The following is a 23423-nucleotide window of genomic DNA, read 5'->3' on the forward strand; positions in this document are numbered from 1 at the left end:
AAGTCGCACTTTGCCATGATTGGCTGAGGTGGTTGTCCAGGCTGGAAAACCCCCTGCTGCGTGATTGACAGCCAGGCTGTGTGAATGGGGGATTTGCACATAAAAGGCAGGTCTCTTGGGCTAGAAGTCAGAGTCACCACTGGAACTACAAGGAACTGAAGAGAAGCAGAGAGAACGACAACTGCTGCTGAAACTATCCCGTCCCGGTGCAGCCCTGCTGCTGTCCTGAGCTATCTACCCTTCAACGACCAGAGAAGATCTGGTTCGGAGTCTTCTTCCCTTGAGCTTGTTGGGGATAACCATCTCATCTTCCACAGCCAGCGGATCCTCTTCCTTGGTCGAAATCGCTGCACGCTGCCGTAGTGGTCCGGATAGTCATCTGAAGAGCCTGTTTTTAAGGAGCGCACCTTTTATTCACGGTCATTGCTGCCGGCTTCATCCCTGTGTGGTGCAGACCCCTTCAGATGTCCTCCTTCACTTCGAAGCTCCAGGAACCGTGGGTCTGTGGGAAACCAACAAGAACTGCTGCCAGGGCACCAGCTGCACCACTGGAATAAGGTACTGTGTTCTACTTGAGGAAACTCGGTGAATCCCTTTTCTTCGTCTCCAAGGCTTGCCCTCGTCTTCCCTCCTTCTTATAACTTTTGCTTCCTCTTTCAAACAATATCTAAGTACTCCTAGCTACGTTGAATCTTGAACTGTCTGACTGTGTGATCCTCGGCAACAGGGACCCGGTTTCAACTGACATTGGCTCCGGCCTATTGACTTTTAGTATTTTTGTCAGCGAGTGTTCTTCGATCCTGTCTGCCTTGACAAAATTATTGTGTGTGATTTTTGCCCCCAACTCCTTCTGGTTAGCCCAGTTGCCAAGTGTGCTTTTGCCCCGGTAACATTTCTTGTCGCGTATACGCCTTTCTTTAATATGACCGAACTGTCAAAAATTGATCACAAATGTATTCACGGTAACGCTTTTGTTTTACAACACCGGTCTGCCTAATCACAAGGTACTTACCTTGAGCTATTCTGTGCCAAGAGAATTAGTTGGTTGTAGTGTATTTTTCGTGTGCTTTAGAATTTCTAGAAGTGCTGTGTTTTACTGATGGTTTAAAAATAAATGTACTTATATTTTTCTACCTGAAACCTTGAGTCAGTGTTTGCTTGAATCACAGTAATTGTGGTCCCTAATTATGGTGGTCCTTAATTATGTATAGTGGTCCCTAAGAGCACTGCACAGGATTCTGCCTAACAGCTAGGAACAGTGAAAGACCAGAGTAGAAGTTAATGCTAGGAGCAGTGAAAGACCAGAGAAGTAACGGTGGCGAAGTGAATGCTAGGAGCAGTGAAAGACCAGAGAAGTAAAGGCGGTGAAGTGAATGCTAGGAGCCGTGAAAGACCAGAGAAGTAAAGGCAGTGAAGTGAATGCTAGGAACAGTGAAAGACCAGAGAAGTAAAGGTGGCGAAGTTAATGCTAGGAGCAGTGAACGACCAAAGTAGTAAAGGTGGCGAAGTTAATGCTAGGAGCAGTGAAAGACCAGAGAAGTAACGGTGGCGAATTTAATGCTAGGAACAGTGAAAGACCAGAGAAGTAAAGGCGGTGAAGTGAATGCTAGGAGCAGTGAAAGACCAGAGACGCAAAGGGGGCAAAGTTAATGCTAGGAGCAGTGAAAGACCAGAGACGCAAAGGGGGCAAAGTTAATGCTAGGAGCAGTGAAAGACCAGAGACGCAAAGGGGGCAAAGTTAATGCTAGGAGCAGTGAAAGACCAGAGACGCAAAGGGGGCAAAGTTAATGCTAGGAGCAGTGAAAGACCAGAGAAGTAAAGGCGGCGAAATTAATGCTAGGAGCAGTGAAAGACCAGAGAAATAAAGGTGGCGAAGTTAATGCTAGGAGCAGTGAAAGACTAGAGAAGTAAAGGCGGCGACCTCCTGGTCGTTCTCGCGCCGGGGCTTGTATTCCTTGTTACTCCCAACATGGACGCAACAAGCGACTAGCCTCACACCAGCTTTCTCGTCGCACACGGCACGTCCTATAAATTGGCTACGCCCCCGCGCGTCTCAACGCTATCATTAGGTAGTGACTTGACGTGTGTGTGCTGGTCGGCGAACCTTCTATCCAAGATCCTGGTTTCCTTCCTCCTTCCTTCTCCCTTTCCCTCTTTTAGACTCCTGGAATCCCCATTCTTAGCGACCGCTGCCTACTTCCCTGGACATCCTGGAACAGCTGCCTTCCCGGAACTTGAACGCGCTCTGCAGCCGGACGAGACTCGAGCGAGTCTATACAAGACCCGATCCGTCCACAAGAGGAATCCTCCCACGGAACCGAGCAAGAAGCGATCCCAGGTGAGACGGGGAGATTTATGACAGTTTGAGACGCCAAACGACCGACACAGATACATCTATGGAGAAAGCAATTCAGGACCTTATGCGTGGCATGCAAGAGCTCACAACTGAAGTACAGAACTTAAAAGCTGAGAATGCGGCGCTAAAGCAGCTAGTTTTGACTCGCGACCCCGCTAACAAGGACAGTGCATTACTTGGTGGAGTGGTGGACGAATATGATGGATCGGCAAAACCCTTACGTGGATTCCTGGATTCCTGCTTCGTGCATTTTACCTTTAAGCCCTATTATTTTTCAACTTCTAGGGCAAAGGTGGGCTTCATTATCTCGCACCTCACAGGGAATGCGTTAACCTGTGCCACTCCCTTAGTCAACTCAGGGGATGCCCTCCTGGATGATTATGATGGATTCATTCAGGCACTCAAGACTATGTTCGACCGCAAAGAACAGGTTTGTAATGCTCAAGAACGCTTACTTGATTTCCGACAGGGTACCCAGGATATGCTAACATACATTACTAGATTCAAACAACTGGTCAAGGAAGCGGATTGGTCCTCTGAAGCAAGTTTCACTCTATTTCGCAGGGGTCTAAACGAGGACATTAAGGGTGAATTAGCCCGGGTGGCTCGTCCTAGTTCCTTCCAGGCTCTTATGGATCTAGCCCTGCAGATAGACTTTCGAATCCAGGAAAGAAAGGCTGAAAGAAGAAAGACCAAGACACCTTTTCAAAAGAATTCCCTTGAGACCTCTGTTAAAACCGATTCTGACCCAACCCCCGACACAGATCTGGAACCCATGCAAATCGGAGCCTTCCGTGGGCCCATTTCCCCTCAAGAAAGGATGAGAAGGAGCCACACAGGCCTGTGCATGTATTGTGCCTCGGATAAACATCTTGTTAGAGAATGCCCTCTAGCCCCTCCATGTCGTTCGGGAAACGCCAGCTCCCGATCCTAGATGGAGCAAGGTGTCGGGAGAGAGATGTTTGCTCCACATCAATTCCATCCTTGAACTCTCCTGGACAAAATTGTTTGGTGATACTACAGGCCTTCCTCTCGCCCTCCAAAGACAAGACCTATCCCATTCTGGCCTTGGTGGACTGCGGAGCTATGGTAATTTTCATTGATCAAGACTGGGTAGTTAGTCATCATATTCCGTACGAGACACGAAACACCATGCAGCCTGTGGAAGCAATTGACGGAAGACCCCTCTCTTCAGGACCCACAAGCCTGCAGACTAAAGAGATCCAACTTTCCATAAATCATCATCAAGAGCGATTACATTCGACATCATTAAGTCAGCCCATTACCCCATGGTTTTGGGTATGCCCTGGTTACAAAAGCACAATCAGTATATCAATTGGACAGCAGGATCATTATTTCTGGGCTCAGAGTTCTGTATGTCCCACTGTCTATCCCTGGACCCTTCATCAATAACTCCTAAAGAACCTCCAAGAGACCAAGAAACACCACTCATGCTTTCCAATATCATACAAGTTCCAGAGTCCTATCAGGAGTATGCTGATGTATTTTCTACCACCATAGTCCAAGCATTACCCCCTCACAGGCCTGAAGACTGTGCCATAGATACAGATCCCTCAGCTGTAATTCCCTTCGGCCGAATGTTCATCCTTTCTGAACCTATGAAAAAGGCCCTTCGGGAATACCTCGACACCAATCTTGAAAACGGCACCATAAGACCCTCAAAATCTCCAGCGGGTGCTTCGTTGTTCTTCGTTCCCAAGAAGGACACAAAGGAACTCAGACCTTGCCTCGACTATCGAGGCTTAAACCAATGCACCCTCAAAGATCGATACCCACTGCCCCTGATTTTGGATATCCTGGAAGCTGTGAGAGGAGCCATAATTTTCACGAAGCTGGATCTCCGGGGTGCCTACCAGTCTTTGGAGTGCAGGAACAGTCGTCAGGCCTATTGGGCCTACTTCTTTGCCCAATACCAGTTTCAAATCACTCACGTTCCCGGATCACAAAACATGATTGCTGACGCCTTATCTCGATGTCCAGACTACGCAGCCACTGAGGACAAGGCCTATCCTAAGATGTTTCCCCAAACTATCTTTGTAGCTCAAGCAATCAACCTCCTGGAAGAAATCTGAGCGCAAACCCTGTCCTCTGACCTCGAAGGAAATTTCAAGGAAGAATCCATGGAATCTAAGAGTCCAGGAAGAATATCTATTCAAGGACAATGCACTGGTCATTCCTACGCAGAAATTACAACACAAGGTAATAAACCTCTGCCTTGATACCCCTCACTCCGGCCATTGTGGTATAACTAACACCCTCCGTTTTATACAAAGACAGTTTTGGTGGCCTCAAATGAAGACCGACGTACAACAGTACGTCAAGGCTTGTACTGTCTGCAGTCAAAACAAACATGATAACAAGAGACCGGCAGGTCTTCTACTGCAACCATCACTGCCAACAAGACCATGGGAGTTTATTGCTAGAGACTTCATTGTGGAGTTCCCACCTTCCCGAGGATACACGACCATCAGGGTAACCATAGACTTGTTCACCCATATGGCTCATTTCACACCTTTGTATAAACTACCATCCTCCTCAGAACTTGCTGGAATCTTCCTGGAATATATTTTCCGTCTCCATGGACTTCCTTCCAAGATCATATCGGACCGAGGACCTCATTATATCTCACAATTCTGGAAACATCTCTGTCGTATTCTAGGGATCCAACGCGCTCTCTCATCAGGTTATCACCCACAAACCAACGGAGCCACGGAACGTGTAAATCAAACTCTGGAGAAATATCTTCGTTGTTTTGCCACCAAGGTTCAGGATGACTGGTCTCTCATCATACCCCTGCCCGAGTTTGCCTACAACAATTCCGATCACTCAGCACTCAAGGTCAGCCCTTGCTATTGCAGTCAAGGTTTTCACCCGTCCGTTTTACCTTCTGTTCTTCCACATCCCACTCCAGTACCTACTCTCGACTCTTGGATACAGACTCTCATCAACATTCACAAGGAAGCCAAGGAACAATTGAAAGAAACACGCACTAAGCTCTATGCGGATTCCAAGAGAAGACCAGCACCCTCTTATTCTGTTGGTGATCAAGTCTGGTTGTCCTCGAAACTATTACCCCGTCATCTACGGCCAAACAAATTGGCTCCTCGGTACTATGGACCATTTTCCATAAAGGAGGTTTTCAATCCTGTCTCATTCCGACTCAAGCTACCCGACTCCTGGAAGAAAATACACCCAGTCTTTCACACCTCCCTATTGAAACCTTACATCCAATCCTCCCGAAAATCCTGCAGACCCAGTCCTGTTGTTGTGAATGATCAGCTAGAATATGAAGTGTCCCGAATATGCGATTCCAGGTATAAACGGGGTCGACTTCAATACCTGGTTGAATGGAAAGGATACCCTGCTAGCGAGAGAACCTGGGAACCAGTTTCTAGCTTAAATACCCCTTGACTGCTTAGAAGATTCCATCTCATACACCCGGACAAACCTGGTGGAACAGGTCTTTGGAGGAGGCATGCTGTCATGACCCATAGAACTTGCCCTTTCTGGACCTCCTGGTCCTTATCGCGCCGTGGCTTGTATTCCTTGTTACTCCCAACATGGCCGCAACAAGCGACTAGCCTCACCAGCTTTCTCATCGCACACGGCACGTCCTATAAATTGGCCATGCCCCCGCGCGTCTCAAGGTAGTGACTTGACACGTGTGTGCTGTTCTGCGAACATTCTATCCAAGCGCTCGCTCGCTCGCTCCTTCCTTCCTTCCTTCCTTCCTTCCTTCCTTCCTTCCTTCCTTCCTTCCTTCCTTCCTTCCTTCCTTCCTTCCTTCCTTCCTTCCTTCCTTCCTTCCTTCCTTCCTTCCTTCCTTCCTTCCTTCCTTCCTTCCTTCCTTCCTTCCTTCCTTCCTTCCTTCCTTCCTTCCTTCCTTCCTTCCTTCCTTCCTTCCTTCCTTCCTTCCTTCCTTCCTTCCTTCCTTCCTTCCTTCCTTCCTTCCTTCCTTCCTTCCTTCCTTCCTTCCTTCCTTCCTTCCTTCCTTCCTTCCTTCCTTCCTTCCTTCCTTCCTTCCTTCCTTCCTTCCTCTCTATTCGACTCCTGGAATGCCCATTCTTAGCGACCGCTGCTACTTCCCTGGACATCCTGGAACAGTGGCCTTCCTGGAACTCTGAACGCGCTCTGCAGCCGGACAAGACTCGAGCGAGTCTATACAAGACCCAATCCATCCACAAGAGGAATCCTCCAGTGGAACAGAGCAAGAAGCGATCCCAGGTGAGATGGGGGAGATTTATGACATAGGAGCAGTGAAAGCATTAACTTTGCCCCCTTTATTTCTCTGGTCTAGGAGCAGTGAAAGACCAGAGAAGTAAAGGCGGCGAAGTTAATGCTAGGAACAGTGAAAGAGCAGAGAAGTAAAGGCAGTGAAGTGAATGCAGTTGAAGTAAAGAGACACTCATTCCCAGCGAGTGACGGTTCTTTCTGTGACTTGCCATGCATTTCCCATGTCCAGCTTGGGGAACACGGTGGAATTAGTCAAAATGATAATCATCTCAAAGCTTCTTGGAAGGGGCACGCTAGACTGCGCATGTGCACACAGAGGGACAGTCGCTTGGAATTCTTTTTAGAAGGACCCATGCACTCGACCATTGTGCGACTTTGACTAGTTCTATGGTTCCTTCTGCTTCCGGTTCATGAGCACTACTCTGTGTATTGGACCGCACAGCCACATGGTGTAGGGCCTACTGCACACATCCACCTCCCTTTGGGGACACTGGTTTGCATCATTCTAGAATGTCCTCACACACGTCTTTCTCCAGTCTCCTTGCCTGTTCTTGGCTCCAGGGGTTTAACTTCATGTTAGAGTTCCGTTGTTCATGCCATTCTAGGTGTGCAGGGGCATGCATCCCTGAGGCTCTGTGCTCTTCAGATGTTCATAGCCTGTGATCTGCATGGCCACGAGTGAACACCAAGTATGAAGCTCACTGGTCTGATGCAAACCTTCTCCAGGCATCCTGCTTTCTTAGACATATCCAGCAGGATCATCAGCTGGCCTTCATAGCCATGTGGCTCGGATCCCCTTCTGCTCTAAGCCGAGCCTTTCCTCATGGTCACTCCGCTCACCAACACTTCCTTCCATTGCGGTCATCTGCTCCGTGCCTTCTGCTGCTGGCCTCTGGCAAAGAGTCCCAGTCTCACAGATGCAGCACACTCTTTCCTGCTGCACAATGGTGATTATTTTAAATGTTCATTTCACTGTTGCAATGGACAGTCCTTTAAACTTCTCTTTTCTGCTTTTTCAGGGTGACTGATCCCAGAACACCAACATGATCTGGTGTTTGATGAAGGGTGATTGTGTCTAAGGGTACTCAGGTGCTCCCTGGCTTGTTGATGATTGATCTGGTCCATGGCTGCCCAGGTGCTCCCTTGTTTGTGTCAGGTGATCTGGTACATGGGCGCTCAGGTGCTCCCTTGTTTGTTGACGATTGATCCGGTCCATGGCCGCTATGGTGTTCCCTAGTTTGTTGACGGTAATCTGGTCCATAGGTGCTCCCCTGCTTGTGGACGGGTGATCTGGTCCATGGCTGCTCAGGAAATCCCTTGTTTGTTGATGTGTAATCTGGTCCATGGCTGCTCAGGTGCTCCCCTGCTTGTTGGCGTTTGATCTGGTCCATGGCCGCTCAGGGGCTCCCTTGCTTGTTGATGGGTGATTTGGGCCCTGGCTCCTCAAGTGCTCCCTTGTTTGTTGATGAGTGATCCAATCCATGGCTGCTCAGGTGCTCCCTTGTTTGTTGACGATTGATCCTGTCCATTGCTGCTATAGTGTTCCCCGTCTGTTGACTGATCTGGTCCACAGGTGCTCCCCTGCTTGTTGACAGGTGATCCGGTCCATGGCTGCTCAGGTGCTCCCTTGTTTGGCTAGTATACATTGTTTTGCTGAACTAGACCAGGATGGGGATCTATATACCATTGTTAGATAGATAGCTCAGCTATTGTAAACAGATGTATTTTGTATAGATATGGACCGAATGAAAAGGTGGTCCTTATAGATTATTGAACATTAGGGTAAGAGCTAGACAGTGCAGGTCGCTCACCTTTTTTGATTAAATTGTTTGAAAAACTTGGAGAAAAGAGACACAAGCTTATATTTTAATAGTATGTTATTTGTTTGCTTTTAGAATTCACAAATGTTCACATAACCTGAAGAAGACACACGCAACTTGTATGGAAGAGCTTTACCAGACATTGTCGAGTCAAAACTATTGTTAACCTGGAAGCCCTGTATTAATAGAAGATCTATGAGTTGGGGCACCTATAGTCGATAATGTTTTTTGAGTGAACGACTGTTAGAGATACAGTCTAAGACATTTCGGAAAATGTTCTTAAAATTATGAATTGTTTTAGGAATGAATGGTAAGAATGAATGACTTTATAATGTTTTTTATTGAAATAATAATTAAAAAATGTTCTATTTTTATATCTAAATCAGAATTAAATAAAAACGAATAAAAACAATGATTTAACACTTACAGCTCTAGTCTCGACCTCACCAGTTTTTCTTCGAATTTCTCCTGGCACCACCACTGTTCTATAGCTCCCTTATTTGTTGATGTGTAATCTGGTCCACGGCTGCTCACGTGCTCCGATAAGTGGTTGCTCAGTTTAGTGCTTTTGTTTCGCTCATGTTCCTTTTTAAGCGAGTGTGTGAATAGTGGCACTCACCCAGAAGTGGCTTGTGCGATACATTGGTATGGGCTTGTGCAGCAGGGGTGAACATCAGGCCTATAGGTCATCCCTTGGGCCCAGAGAGTGAACCACAGTCCCTGCAAAAGCGCCTTGTGGAGTTCACCTCAGGTTACTTTTCAATGAAACTGAGCCAAAAATGTCTTTTACAAGCCCAATCTAAAATAAATGAGTGAAAAACTAAGGGTGTTGCCTGGCAGTTCTGGAGAGGGCTTCCATCAGTGATTGGCAGAATGGAGCCGATGATGGAAGGCCTAGAACCGAGGACCAGCTTCTAAGGTCATCCTGTGCTCTGGGAGAACAGAGGATGGAAGGCCTAGAACCAGGGTCCGGCTTCTACGGTCAGCCGGTGCTCTGGGGGAACAGAGGATGGAAGGCCTAGAACCAGGGTCCGGCTTCTATGGTCAGCCTGTGCTCTGGGGGAACTGAGGTCAGGTTCTAGGGTCATCCTGTGCTCTGGGGGAACCAAGGATGGAGGGCCTAGAACCGAGGTCCGGCTTCTAGGGTCAGCCTGTGCTCTAGGGGAACTGAAGATGGAAGGCCAAGAAGCGAGGTCTGGCTTCCAGGCACATCCTGTGCTCTAGGGGAACTAAGGATGGAAGGCCTAGAACCGAGGTTTGGCTTCCAGGCTCATCCTTTGCTCTGGGGGATCCGAGGATTGGGAGAACCGAGGATAGAGGCCTAGAACCGAGGATAGAAAGCCTAGAACTGAGGTCCCGTTTCTAGGCTCATCCCGTTCTCTGGGGGAACCGAGGTCCAGCTTCTAGGGTCATCCTGTGCTCTGGGGGAACCAAGCATGGAAGGCCTAGCACCAAGGTCCAGCTCCTAGGCTCACCCTGTGCTCTGTGGGAACCAAAGATGGAAGACCTAGAACAGAGGTCCGGCTTCTAGGCTCATCCGTTGCTCTGGGGGAACCGAGCATGGAAGGCATAGAACCGAGGTCTGGCTTCTAGGCTCCTCCTGTGCTCTGGAGAACCCAGGATGGAAGGCCTAGAACTGAAGGCGGGCTTCTAGGGTCATACTGTGCTCTGGGGGAACAGAGGATGGAAGGCCTAGAACCGTGGTCCAGCTTCTAGGCTCATCCTGTGCTCTAGGGGAACCGAAGATGGAAGGCCAAGAAGCAAGGTCTGGCTTCTAGGCACATCCTGTGCTCTAGGGGAACCGAGGATGGAAGGCCTAGAACCAAGGTCTGGCTTCCAGGCTCATCCTTTGCTCTGGGGGATCCGAGGATTGGGGGAACCGAGGATGGAGGCCTAGAACCGAGGATAGAAAGCCTAGAACTGAGGTCCCGCTTCTAGGCTCATCCTGTTCTCTGGGGGAACCGAGGTCCAGCTTCTAGGGTCATCCTGTGCTCTGGGGGAACCAAGCATGGAAGGCCTAGCACCAAGGTCCAGCTTCTAGGCTCAGCCTGTGCTCTGGGGGAAACTGAGGATGGAAGGCCTAGAACCGAGGTCTGGTTTCTAGGGACACCATGTGCCCTGGGGGAACCGAGGTCAGGTTCTAGGGTCATCCTGTGCTCTGGGGGAACTAAGGATGGAAGGCCTAGAACAGAGGTCCCGCTTCTAGGGTCAGCCGGTGCTCTAGGGGAACTGAGGATGGAAGGCCTAGAACCAAGGTCTGGCTTCTATGCTCACCCTGTGCTCTGGGGGAACCAAAGACGGAAGACCTAGAACTGAGATCCGGCATCTAGGGTCACCCTGTGCTCTGGGGGAACCAAGGATGGAAGGCCTAGAACAGAGGTCCGTCTTCTAGGCTCATCCGTTGCTCTGGGAGGAACCGAGCATGGAAGGCCTAGAACCGAAGTCCGGCTTCTAGGCTCCTCCTGTGGTCCGGAGAACAGAGGATGGAAGGCCTAGAACCAAAGGTGGGCTTCTAGGGTCATACTGTGCTCTGGGGGAACAGAGGATGGAAGGCCTAGAACCGTGGTCCAGCTTCTAGGCTCATCCTGTGCTCCGGAGAACAGAGGATGGAAGGCCTAGAACCGTGGTCCAGCTTCTAGGCTCATCCTGTGCTCCGGAGAACAGAGGATGGAAGGCCTAGAACCAAAGGTGGGCTTCTAGGGTCATACTGTGCTCTGGGGGAACAGAGGATGGAAGGCCTAGAACCGTGGTCCAGCTTCTCGGCTCATCCTGTGCTCTAGGGGAACTGAAGATGGAAGGCCTAGAATCGAGGTCTGGCTTCTAGGCACATCCATCCTTGGTTCCCCTAGAGCACAGGAAGGCCTAGAACCGAGGTCTGGCTTCCAGGCTCATCCTTTGCTCTGGGGATCGGAGGATTGGGGGAACCGAGAATGGAGGCCTAGAACCGAGGATGGAAATCCTATAACTGAGGTCCCGCTTCTAGGGTCACCCTGTGCTCTGGGGGAACCGAGGATGTAAGGCCTAGAACTGAGGTCCGGCTTCTAGGGTCATCCTGTGCTCTGGGGGAACCAAGGATGGAAGGCCTAGAACCGAGGTCTGGCTTCTAGGGTCACCCTGTGCTCTGGGGGAACTGAGGTCCGGCTTCTGGGGTCATCCTGTGCTCTGGGGGAACCAAGGATGGAAGGCATAGAACCAAGGTCCAGCTTCTAGGCTCACCCTGTGCTCTGGGGCAACCGAGGATGGAAGGCTAGAACTGAGATCCGGCTTCTAGGTTCACCCTGTGCTCTGGGGGAACCGAGGATGTAAGGCCTAGAACTGAGGTCTGGCTTCCAGGGTCACCCTGTGCTCTGGGGGAACCAAGGATGGAAGGCCTAGAACCGAGGTCTGGCTTCTAGGGTCACCCTGTGCTCTGGGGGAACTGAAGTCCGGCTTCTGGGGTCATCATGTGCTCTGGGGGAACCAAGGATGGAAGGCCTAGAACAGAGGTCCAGCTTCTAGGGTCAATCTGTGCTCTGGGGAACTGAGGATCGAAGGCCTAGAATCGAGGTCCGGCATCTAAGGTCACCCTGTGCTCTGGGGGAACCGAGATGGAAGGCTAGAACTGAGATACGGCTTCTAGGGTCACCCTGTGCTCTGGGGGAACCGAGGATGTAAGGCCTAGAACTGAGGTCTGGCTTCTACGGTCACCCTGTGCTCTGGGGGAACCAAGGATGGAAGGCCTAGAACCGAGGTCTGGCTTCTAGGGTCACCCTGTGCTCTGGGGGTACCAAGGACGGAAGGCATAGAACCAAGGTCCAGCTTCTAGGGTCAATCTATGCTCTGGGGAACTGAGGATCGAAGGCCTAGAATCGAGGTCCGGCATCTAAGGTCACCCTGTGCTCTGGGGGAACCGAGGATGGAAGGCCTAGAACTGAGGCCCGGCTTCTGGGGTCATTCTGTGCTCTGGGGGTACCAAGGACGGAAGGCATAGAACCAAGGTCCAGCTTCTAGGGTCAATCTGTGCTCTGGGGAACTGGGGATCAAAGGCCTAGAATCGAGGTCCGGCATCTAAGGTCACCATGTGCTCTGGGGCAACCGAGGATGGAAGGCTAGAACTGAGATCCGGCTTCTAGGTTCACCCTGTGCTCTCGGGGAACCAAGGATGTAAGGCCTTGAACTGAGGTCTGGCTTCTAGGGTCACCCTGTGCTCTGGGGGAACCAAGGATGGAATGCCTAGAACCGAGGTCCGGCTTCTACGATCTGTTAGGGAGAATTCCCATTCTATGGCTAATTTCCCTCACCTAGTGAGTCCCCCAGCAGCTTTGCTGGATTTCTGGAGTTTTTTTTTCCACTTGTTAAGAGTGTGAGCCTTTTTCCCACTCTTACCTGTGTTTTGCCATGTGTATTTCTACTGTTTGTGTGATCTTGGGCTCTGGAGCACACCACTCCATGAGCCCCCTTGTTTTGTGTTACAAAGCACCTTCAGTGCAGTGACATAGGATTGTCTTTGAGACTTCCCAACGACTCCATTTTTCTGGGGCTGACTACTGTCCCCCAGAAACAGATAGTGTAATTTACTTTATGTAGTCATTTAAAACTACAGACCCAGTACACCCCATCTTACATGGAGTACTGGAAAGGGTTAATACCTATCCCTTTTTGTCTGTGCCTCTCTCAGCTTTGTTTTGCTCTTAACATTTAAACTTGGCTGGTGGCAGTGGTATCTACCCTACCTTTTCTACCGCGATTATACTATATAAACTTGGTATTGTTCCAAGCTATTATATTAGCCTCGAACATAAACCCGCTTGATCAAATACTCTCTTTTGGCTCCGGTCGGGTTTATTCACCATTTCTTTTTGTTAAAGTCCTTCTTGAGTTCTACTTTGCACGGCAAACCAGGTTTGCCTTCTTTGTTCACTGTCTTTTGGCTGGCTTCTGCAAAAAAAGCCCTCCTCTGGGCGCCTGGGTGTCTAGGTGGGCTGAATGTGTGGGAGGGGTGTAGTCACCCCCTGCACAGGGTCTCCTATGAAACCCAAGTCGCACTTTTCCATGATTGGCTGAGGTGGCTGTCTGGGATGGACAACTCCCCTGCTGCGTGATTGACAGCCAGGCTGTGTAAATGGGGGATTTTCGCATAAAAGGCAGGACTCTTGGGCTAAAAGTCAGAGTCGCCACTGGAACTACAAGGAACCAAAGAGAAGCAGAGAAGAAGACGGCTGCTGCAACTACCGAGTCCGGGTGAAGCCCTGCTGCAGATCTGAGCCATCTACCCTTCAACAACCAGAGAATATCCAGTCCAGAGTCTTCTTCCCTTGAGCCTGGTGGGGTCAACCAGCTCATCTTCCACAGCCAGAGGATCCCCTTCAGGGTCGAAATCGCTGCCCACTGCTGTAGTGGCCCGGATAGCCATCTGAAAAGCCTCTCCTGTTTTAAAGGAGTGCACCTTTTATTCACTGTTGCTGCTGCTGGCCTCATCCCTGGGTAATGCAGCTTATTCCAGATGTCCTTCTTGTCCCCACCACTAAAGATCCAGGAACTGTGAGTCTGCAGGAAACTACCAGGAACAACTGCCGTGGCACCAGCTTCTTCAAAGAATAAGGTACTGTGTCCAGCTTCGAGGAACTAGGGTGAACTCTTTTCTCCTCCCCTAAGGCTTGCCCTCGTCTTCCTTCCCTCTTATAACTTGTGCTTCCTATGTTGACAATATCCAAGTACTCTTGGCAACGTTGAATCTTGAACTGTCTGACTGTGTGATCCTCGACAACAGGAACCCGGTTCCACTTGACATTGGCGCAGGCCTATTGACTTTTAACTTCCAATCATCAAGTGTTCTCTGATTCTGTCTGCCTTGATAAAAGTATTGCCTATGATTTTTGCCCCCAACTCTCTCTTGTTAACTCAGGTGCTAAGTGTGTTTTTACCCCAGTAACATTTCTTTCCGCGGATACGCGTATCTTTAGTAAGACCGAACTGTCATTACTGTCAAAAAGGGATTGTATATGTATGCCCGTTAACGTCTTTTGTTTAACAACACAGGTCCGTCAAATCATAAGTTACTTGTTAGGGAGAATTCTCATTTTATGGCTAATTTCCCTCACCCAGTGAGTCCCCCAGCAGCTTTGCTGGATTTCTGGAGTTATTTTTTTCACTTGGTAAGAGTGTGCCTCTTTGTCGCACTCTTACTTGTGTTTTTGCCATGTGTATTTCATCTGTTTTTTGATTGTGGACTCTGGAGTACACCACTTCAGTAGCCCCCTTCTATTGTGTGTTACACAGCACCTTCAGTGCAGTGACACAGGGTTGTCTCTTAGACTTCCCACCGACTCCATTTCTGAGGCGGACTACTGTCCCCCAGAAGAAGGTAAAGTTGCCATTAACTTTACATAGTCATTTAACCACAGATCCAATACACCCCATCTTACATGGAGTACTGGCAAGGGTTAATCCTTAGCCCTTTTTATCTGTACCTCCTAGAGCACTGTTTCGCTCTTAACATTTAGACATGGCTGGTGGCAGTGGTATCTACCCTAATTTTTCTACCGTGATGACGCCCCATGCCTGTTGCTTTAGCGCATTAGAAGTGTATTTTGCTTAGCCCATACGTGTGCCTACTTTGATTGCCACTCCATGCCTTTCATCGGTATCCGGCTAGCCAGCCCATCTAATTGGCGACCACACTATCACACTGTCTAGGCCAACTGCGCCAGGTCTACATCTGCATCTCTCCACCACTGGCATTGCATCTATAATGCATTTTGCCTTCGGTACTGTCCTACTCTTCCTATCCTCGTACGCCAGCACAACACGCTTCACAAACAAAGCAGTTATTTTTATGTCTTGTCACACATGTATTGCTCACTCATCAGGCCTTAACCCAGTCACCGTTCTCACCGAACATCAACCAGCACTACTTCTTGCCCCCGCCCACAACCGGCAGTCCACCTACACAGCTTACATTGCCTCTCGCTCTCCACATGACAAGTCCTAACCCCTACTTAAATGCACCGGCCCTCTGGCTCTCACACTTCACCACCAAACCTACACCTAATCAGCCATGCCCCACACCTACCAGAAATTCCAGGCTTACCTCACACCTTACTCCCAATATACAACATTCAACAACACAGTCACGCCAGACAGCCTGCCCAAGATAGACGTCCGGAAACCTGCTCTGAGCTCCCTATCCTCCCTATCTCAGGTACCTACCTTTGCCAACAGTCCACCTCTGCCCCATCTTACTACACTGACCTCATCCAATCTCCCCAGTCATCCTTGTGCTAGATCAGTCAGAAACCAAAGACTAGCCTCCAGATGTCATCACTGGTCCTACCACCTGAACAATCCCCCCCACCGACAAAAGCATTAACTCTAGCGACAACTAATCGCTCCATTCCCGTGCACACCCTCGATATTGCTGATCTCATTGCCACGGAAAACCTCGACTTTCTCGCGATCACGGAAACGTTGCTGCATGCGGCCTCGGGCCCCACCCTGACTTTGGTCATCCCCGATGGTTACACCATCCGTAGGTGCGACATGGACACCAATCAAACCAAGGGAGGAGGGTTAGCATTCATATTTAAGAGCTCGCTCAATCTTAGAGCAGTCAACAGCCTGTGGCTGCCCTCTGCGGAACTACTTTCGATCAAATTGCCCATCTCACCAAATCATACCGCCACAGTGCACCTTATCTATAGGCCCCCTGGCACCACATCCTCCTTTGTAGAGGACATCTCATCTATTCTAGCCGCGAGTACCAAGCCTAACTCCCAAATCCTTCTACTTGCCGACCTTAACCTAGGCTATCTAGACATGAATGATGCCGAAGCCACGGACCTCGCAAGTGTACTTGCCGACTTCGGCCTTACCCAACACATTAAAGAACCTACCCACATCAAGGGTTGCATCCTTGATTGGGTTTCAGACATGAACTGTGCGCTTAACGTAACATCCGTCTCCCCATGTGCCCGGTCCGATCACCACATAATACTATTCTCCATCAACTCCAGCCCACCCATAGATAAACCAAACTTGCCCCCCCACTCTCACCCATAATAACAAGGATATTACAGTTGAGAAGCTACTCCCTCTCATCCTCACTCTACTTAACGTGACTTCCTCCACTTGCCTGGACCCTACTGTCCTAGTAGACACTTACAACCGTGCTATGTTAAATGCTCTCAATACCGTCGCCCCTCCTTAAACTGTGCAAACAAAAACCTCGCTCCCACCTTAATTCTTGGTTCACCCCACACCTACCCGACCTGCGTAAAGAAAAGAGAAAAGCCGAGGCTCATTGGAAAAGCTCTCCCTCCTTAGTCAATAAAAATAACCTCACCTCAGCCTCCCTTACCTACAAAGAAGCCATCCTAGCCGCAATAAAGGAAGTTTACAACAAAAGGATCTCACGAGCACAATCTAACACCAAGAAACTATTCAAGATCCTCAAGGAACTTGAATCTCCAGTTGCCCCACTGGATACATGTACCCCCGATACTGAGTGGTGTACTAACATTCAAGAGACACTGTTAGACAAAATTGCCCTGCTCCAAGCCAAAATCAATACCAAAAAAAGCTACCTTTCGGACTCTATGGGCAACCCGCCTACCTATATACCCACCTCACCTAAACATTCCTTCAAACCCTTTAGTTTCACACCACTCACTATCAATGAGGTTGAAAAAATTATCTTAAAGCTCAAGCCCTCCAACTGCCAAGGTGACTCTTGCCCTTGACCGATCATACAGGAAGCGGCACATGATCCCGGCCCATTCATCACCTCACTCATCAATGCCTCCTTATTATCGGGCACTGTACCTAACAATCTCAAGAATGCGTGGGTCATCCTATTAATCAAAAAGCCTAATCTTGATCCGAGCAACCCTTCCAACTATAGGCCCATCACCACTGTGCCTTACCTTCTTAAAATCCTGGACCGAGCGGCTTATCTCCAAATACAGGACTACCTTGAGACTAACAATCTACTTGGGCTCAGGCAGTCCGGTATCCACACCAGACACGGCGCTGAAATAGCCCTGATTGATTTGAAAACCCAAATCCAGGACCTGAAAGACAAGGGCAAACAGGCGCTCCTGCTCCTCCTTGACCTCTCCGCAGCCTTCAATTTGGTCGATCATCAAATTCTTTGCCACCATCTTAAGACTGCTGCCTACTTCTCTGACGCAGCCACATCATGGATCAGCTCATTCTTGGCAAACAACCATGAGGGTCTTCTCATCCTCAGCCGCAGCTGACCCAGCACATGTCCTGTGTGGAGTCCCACAAGGCTCTTGTCCGTCTCCCACTCTCTACAACGTGTTTACTAAACCGCTCTTTGATATACTTGACCATCTGGGTGTCTCCTACACTAACTATGTGGACGACACCCAGATACTCATCCATATCACTGGCGACTATGTAACGGATGCAAGAGCTCTCAACGCAGTCTACACTGTCATCCAGGCATGGATGTCACATCACGGGCTCTGCCTCAATGATGAAAAAACGGAGTTACTCATCCTAGGCTCCCACCCCAAACTCGCCAAACTTGACCCCAAATACAAATCCTTCACTATCGACGGAAAAGTTATCAAAGTCTCTAACGTCACAAAAACACTCAGAATCTACCTAGACTCTACCTTGTCTCCCGATAGACAAACCAAATCTGTAGTCTCAGCGTCAGCCTACACTTGCAAACTAATCACATCATGCCGTCCCTTTCTGACAACCGGCAACTGCCTGATCCTCGCCAGAACCCTCATGTCCAAAATCGATTATTGCAACACCCTCTACTTAGGGACAAGTCAAAGAAACCTCGATAAACTCCAGGTCACACAGAACAATGCCATATGGGCAGCTCTTAACATTCCCAGGCGATCTCACATCTCCCACACCAGACGCAACCTGCAGTGGCTACCCATTACCCATCGCATATCCCTCAAAGCCCTAGTTCTTACTCACAAGGCCCAGAACAATGCAGCACCTGCATACTTATCCTCGCGCTTTACACAACATACAGCATCTAGACCCCTGAGATCTGCCCAGGCCCACACTCTCAGTATCCCCAGCTTCAAGCTACATACTGCAAGAGGTTCGAGCTTCCCAGTCCTTGCAGCTAAGCTCTTGAACTCCCTACCCAACACGCTCAGAACTGTTCAACATCCCCAATCCTTCAAACACAAAACCAAACATTGGCTCCATGAAAGGGATACCCAGGCCACCTCCTCACTCTAACTTTACTGCTCCTACTCTTATTACGTTTATTATCTTGTAAATATTTGTAAATGGTATATGCTGAAACTGTATAATATAACCTGTAATTTGCACAATGTATATATACTTGTAACATGTAACTGTCCACAAAACATGCGCCCAGATGCCCCGGGGCAAGGCGCGCAATACAAATAAACAAAATACAAATACAAATACAAATACAAATACTAGATAAATGTGGTATTGTTTTGGGATATTATATTAGCCTCGAACTTAAACCCACTTGACCAAATACTTTTTCTTTTGGCTCCGGTCGGGTTTATTCGCCATTTCTGCTTGTTAAAGTCCTTCTTGTGTTTTACTTTGCGTGGCAAACCAGGTTTGCCTTCTTTGTTCACTGGTTTTTGGCGGGCTTCTGCCAAGAAGCCCTCCTCCAGGCGCCTGGGTGTCTAGGTGGGCTGAATGTGAGGGAGGGATATAGTCAACCCCTGCACAGGGTATCCTAGGAAACCCAAGTCACACTTTTCCATGATTGGCTGTGGTGGTTGTCCCCTGATGCGTGATTGACAGCCAGGCTGTGTGAATGGGGGATTTTAGCATAAAAGGCAGGTCTCTTGGGCTAGAAGTCAGAGTCGCCACTGGAACTACAAGGAACCGAAGAGAAGCAGAGAAGAAGACGGCTGCTCCAACTACCCCGTCCCTGTGAATCCCTGCTGCAGTCGTGAGCTATCTACCCTTCGACGACCAGAGAAGATCCACTCCGGAGTCTTCTTCCCGTGAGCATGGTGGGGATAACCAGCTCATCTTCTACAGCCAGAGGATCCTCTTCTTGGTCGAAATCGCTGCACACTGCTGTAGTGGTCCGGATAGCCATCTGAAGAGCCTCTCCTGTTTTTAAGGAGCGCACCTTTTATTCACCGTCGCTGCTGCCGGCTTCATCCCTGTGTGGTGCAGACCCCTCCAGACGTCGTCCTTTGTACCGAAGCTCCAGGAACCGTGGGTCTGCAGGAAACTACCAGAAACAACTGCCGTGGCACCAGCTTCTTCATTGAATAAGGTAGTGTGTTCTGCTTCAGGAATTAGGGTGAATCCCTTTTCTTCGTCTCCAGGGCTTGCCCTTGTCTTTCCCGCTTCTTATAACTTTTGCTTCCTTTGTTGACAATATCCAAGTACTCCTGGCTACGTTGAATCGTGAACTGTCCGACTGAGTGATCCTCTACAACAGGAACCCGGTTCCACTTGACACTGGCTCCGGCCTATTGACTCTTGAATTTCTGTCAACGAGTGTTCTCTGATTCTGTCTGCCTTGACAAAAGTATTGCCTATGAATTTTGCCCCCAACTCTCTCTGGTTAACTCCTGTGTAAGTATGTTTTTGCCCCGGTAACATTTCTTGCCGCACATAGGCGTTTCTTTAGTAAGACCGAACTGTCATTACTGTCAAAAAGTGATCGCAAGTGTTTTCCCGGTAACGTCTTTTGTTTCACAACACCGGTCTGTTAAAACATAGGGTAATTACCGTGAATTAGAGTGTACCACAGTGAATTGGTTGGTTGTAGTTTATTTTACGTGTGATTTTGAATTAATAGAAGTGTTGTGTTAATAACAAACGGTTCAAAAATAAATGTACTTATATTTTTTACCTGAAACCTTTAGTCAGTGTTTGCTTGAGTCACAGTATTTGTGGTCCCTTTGTGTAATCTCTGCTACTGCTCATATACTCTTGAGATAAGCCTGGCTGCTCTGCCACTGCTACCACTCTGATATAGTACTACAGGCTTGCACCAAAGGTAAAACTTGTATTGCCGCTTATAGTCTTAATTATGTGTAGTGGTCCCTAAGGGCACTGCACGGGATTCTGCCTAACACGGTCACTGAGGATGGAAGGCCTAGAACCGAGATCCGTCTTCTAGGGTCACCCTGTGCTCTGGTGGAACTGAGGATGGAAGGCCTAGAACCGAGATCCGTCTTCTAGGGTCACCCTGTGCTCTGGCGGAACTGAGAATGGAAGGCCTGGAACCGAGATCCGTCTTCTAGGGTCACCCTGTGCTCTGGTGGAACTGAGGATGGAAGGCCTAGAACCAAGATCCGTCTTCTAGGGTCACCCTGTGCTCTGCTGGAACTGAGGATGGAAGGCCTGGAACCGAGATCCGTCTTCTAGGGTCACCCTGTGCTCTGGCGGAACTGAGAATGGAAGGCCTAGAACTGAGATCCGTCTTCTAGGGTCACCCTGTGTCCTGGCGGAACTGAGGACTGGCGGAACTGAGGAGGGACGGCCTGGAACCGACATCCGTCTTCTAGGGTCACCCTGTGCTCTGGTGGAACTGAGGATGGAAGGCCTAGAACCCGAGATCCGTCTTCTAGGGTCACCCTGTGCTCTGGTGGAACCGAGGATGGAAGGCCTGGAACCGGGATCCGTCTTCTAGGGTCACCCTGTGCTCTGGTGGAACTGAGGACGGAAGGCCTGGAACCGAGATCCGTCTTGTAGGGTCACCATGTGCTCTGGTGGTACTGAGGATGGAAGGCCTGGAACCGAGATCCGTCTTCTAGGGTCACCCTGTGCTCTGCCGGAACTGAGGATGGAAGGCCTGGAACCGAAATCTGTCTTCTAGGGTCACCCTGTGCTCTGGTGGAACTGAGGACGGAAGGCCTGGAACCGAGATCCGTCTTCTAGGGTCACCCTGTGCTCTGGGCCTAGTAAAGTGAGAAGAACGGGTGGGCCAGCAGCAGATTCACAGAAGGGAGTGGTTGGAGTGGATGGCCATCCTGGGCAAAATGGAAAGGGTGGCTTTTCATGCAGAGGGGCAGCAGGGGGAGGGGGCAGCAGGTTGCCACCAGACCTCTATGGCTAAGGGGGCATTTGCTGAACCCCATTATTCCCAGCTCCTTCTTGAAGCTCTCACTCCTGGCTTTGACTGTCTGTCCTCTGGCCCCATCACCGAGGCTTTGCCCATTTCGTGATATTCTTTTCATATTTAAATGTATGTTTTGAAGACACTGTTTATGGTTAAATATGTTTTACCGGCCGTCTAGATTCCCTGGCATATGCCGCATACTTCAATGGAAATATATGCATTTTAGAAATGCATCCAATTCCAGGGGCAGCACTGCAGCTCGCAATGTGCCACCCTGCCAGTGGTGCTGCTCAGATGGGCCTGGTGAATAACCACTCCCTGGCCTCCTCGAAGTACCAGTTGTGCGGCCCCCAAATATGGCACTGCAGATGGTGGGGCACCCCGCAGGTGGCAGCGCCGACAGAGGCCTCAACCCGCTCTCCCCCTTTAAGTCCAGGGCCGGCTCACTCAGGGACCCACTCGCTATAGTCTGCCTGTCATGAAGACCCCAGAGGAGAAGGACACTACTAATGCACTCAGCTGCCCCGAAGGAGGTGGAGAGAAATAATACACTCAGTGGAGGGCGGGGGGGGGGAATAGTGAGAGTAGGCCCAGAGATATTCTACTGCTTTGTGGGGGGAGAGCCATGTCTTTATTGTTACACTAAGGTCACTGCAGTGGGCACATTAACTCCCTGAGCTAGCTTATTGAGATGTGAAATACTGTTCTGAGGGATACAGGTGTGTGAAGTATAGAGACGGGCAGCTGCACTGCAGGCAGCCTGCGAAAGGTGGGAAATTTCCCTCCCAGCTCTTTAATTAGTGAGGCAGAACCCAAGCACCCTCAAAGAAAAACGGCCCGTTTTACTCACCTGAGATGAACGGGGTCTGATTTACTGAAAACCGGTTCTTCATCTGGAAGGCCCCCTTCTGCAATGAGAGAAGATTCCAGAGAAACTTACACTTTCCATCACAGCTCCCACCAACCAAAGCTCCCACAACACTCCCTGCCCCCTGCCAAGTGCCCCTAATGTATTCCAACTACACCAGGCCTACACTACCATTCATACACCTTCCCTGCCCACTGCCAAGGATTCCTACTGTATTCCTACACCAGGCCTACACCAGCATACATACACCTTTACCTGTCGAGGGCTCCTACTGTGTTCCTACACCAGCATACATACACCTTTCCCTGCTCCCTGTCGAGGGCTCCTACTGTATTCCTACACCAGGCCTACACGAGCATCCATACACCTTTCCCTGCCCCCTGCCAAGTATTCCTACACCAGCATACATACACCTTTCCCTGCTCCCTGTCGAGGGCTCCTACTGTGTTCCTACACCACGCCTACACCAGCATCCATACACCTTTCTCTGCCCCCTGCCAAGGATTCCTACTGTATTCCTACACCAGGCCTACACCAGCATACATACACCTTTACCTGTCGAGGGCTCCTACTGTGTTCCTACACCAGCATACATACACCTTTCCCTGCCCCCCTGCCAAGGATTCCTACTGTATTCCTACACCAGGCCTACACCAGCATACATACACCTTTACCTGTCGAGGGCTCCTACTGTGTTCCTACACCAGCATACATACACCTTTCCCTGCTCCCTGTCCAGGGCTCCTACTGTATTCCTACACCAGCATACATACACCTTTCCCTGCCCCCTGCCAAGTACTACTACTCTATTCGTACAACTGTCCCCAAGCCCACTCCACCACTCCAAACTGTTCCCTCCCAGCCTGTGATTCTACACCATTCCTCAATGCCCCTCATGGCCTGGGCTTCTACACCATTCACCACAAAGACGGTAGTAGTACTGGGGGGGTACCCTTTCTTTCCATGCTAAATATTGACAGGTGGCCCTCCACCATATCCAATCTTAGCCCTACCCCTTTACCTGAATCCCCCCCTTTGATATCAAGTTGATATAAAATGGATGTCAAATTTATACAC

At 49.6% G+C, this 23423-nt stretch overlaps 1 protein-coding gene across 5 annotated transcripts in view; it reads right to left on the reverse strand.

The window, feature by feature from the left end:
• The window catches only part of LOC138580058 (uncharacterized), a 387791-nt gene that overhangs the window by 130910 nt on the left and 233458 nt on the right, over window positions 1–23423 (reverse strand). For all 5 annotated transcript variants that reach the window (XM_069650297.1, XM_069650295.1, XM_069650298.1 and 2 more), the window contains one exon: window positions 22329–22386. In XM_069650297.1, the coding sequence (XP_069506398.1) occupies window positions 22329–22386 (58 nt within the window). The remainder of the gene's footprint in view (window positions 1–22328; window positions 22387–23423) is intronic.

The sequence above is a fragment of the Ambystoma mexicanum genome, chromosome 3p (assembly GCF_040938575.1).
Source record: "Ambystoma mexicanum isolate Mex_15411 chromosome 3p, UKY_AmexF1_1, whole genome shotgun sequence".
Classification (NCBI taxonomy): domain Eukaryota; kingdom Metazoa; phylum Chordata; class Amphibia; order Caudata; family Ambystomatidae; genus Ambystoma; species Ambystoma mexicanum.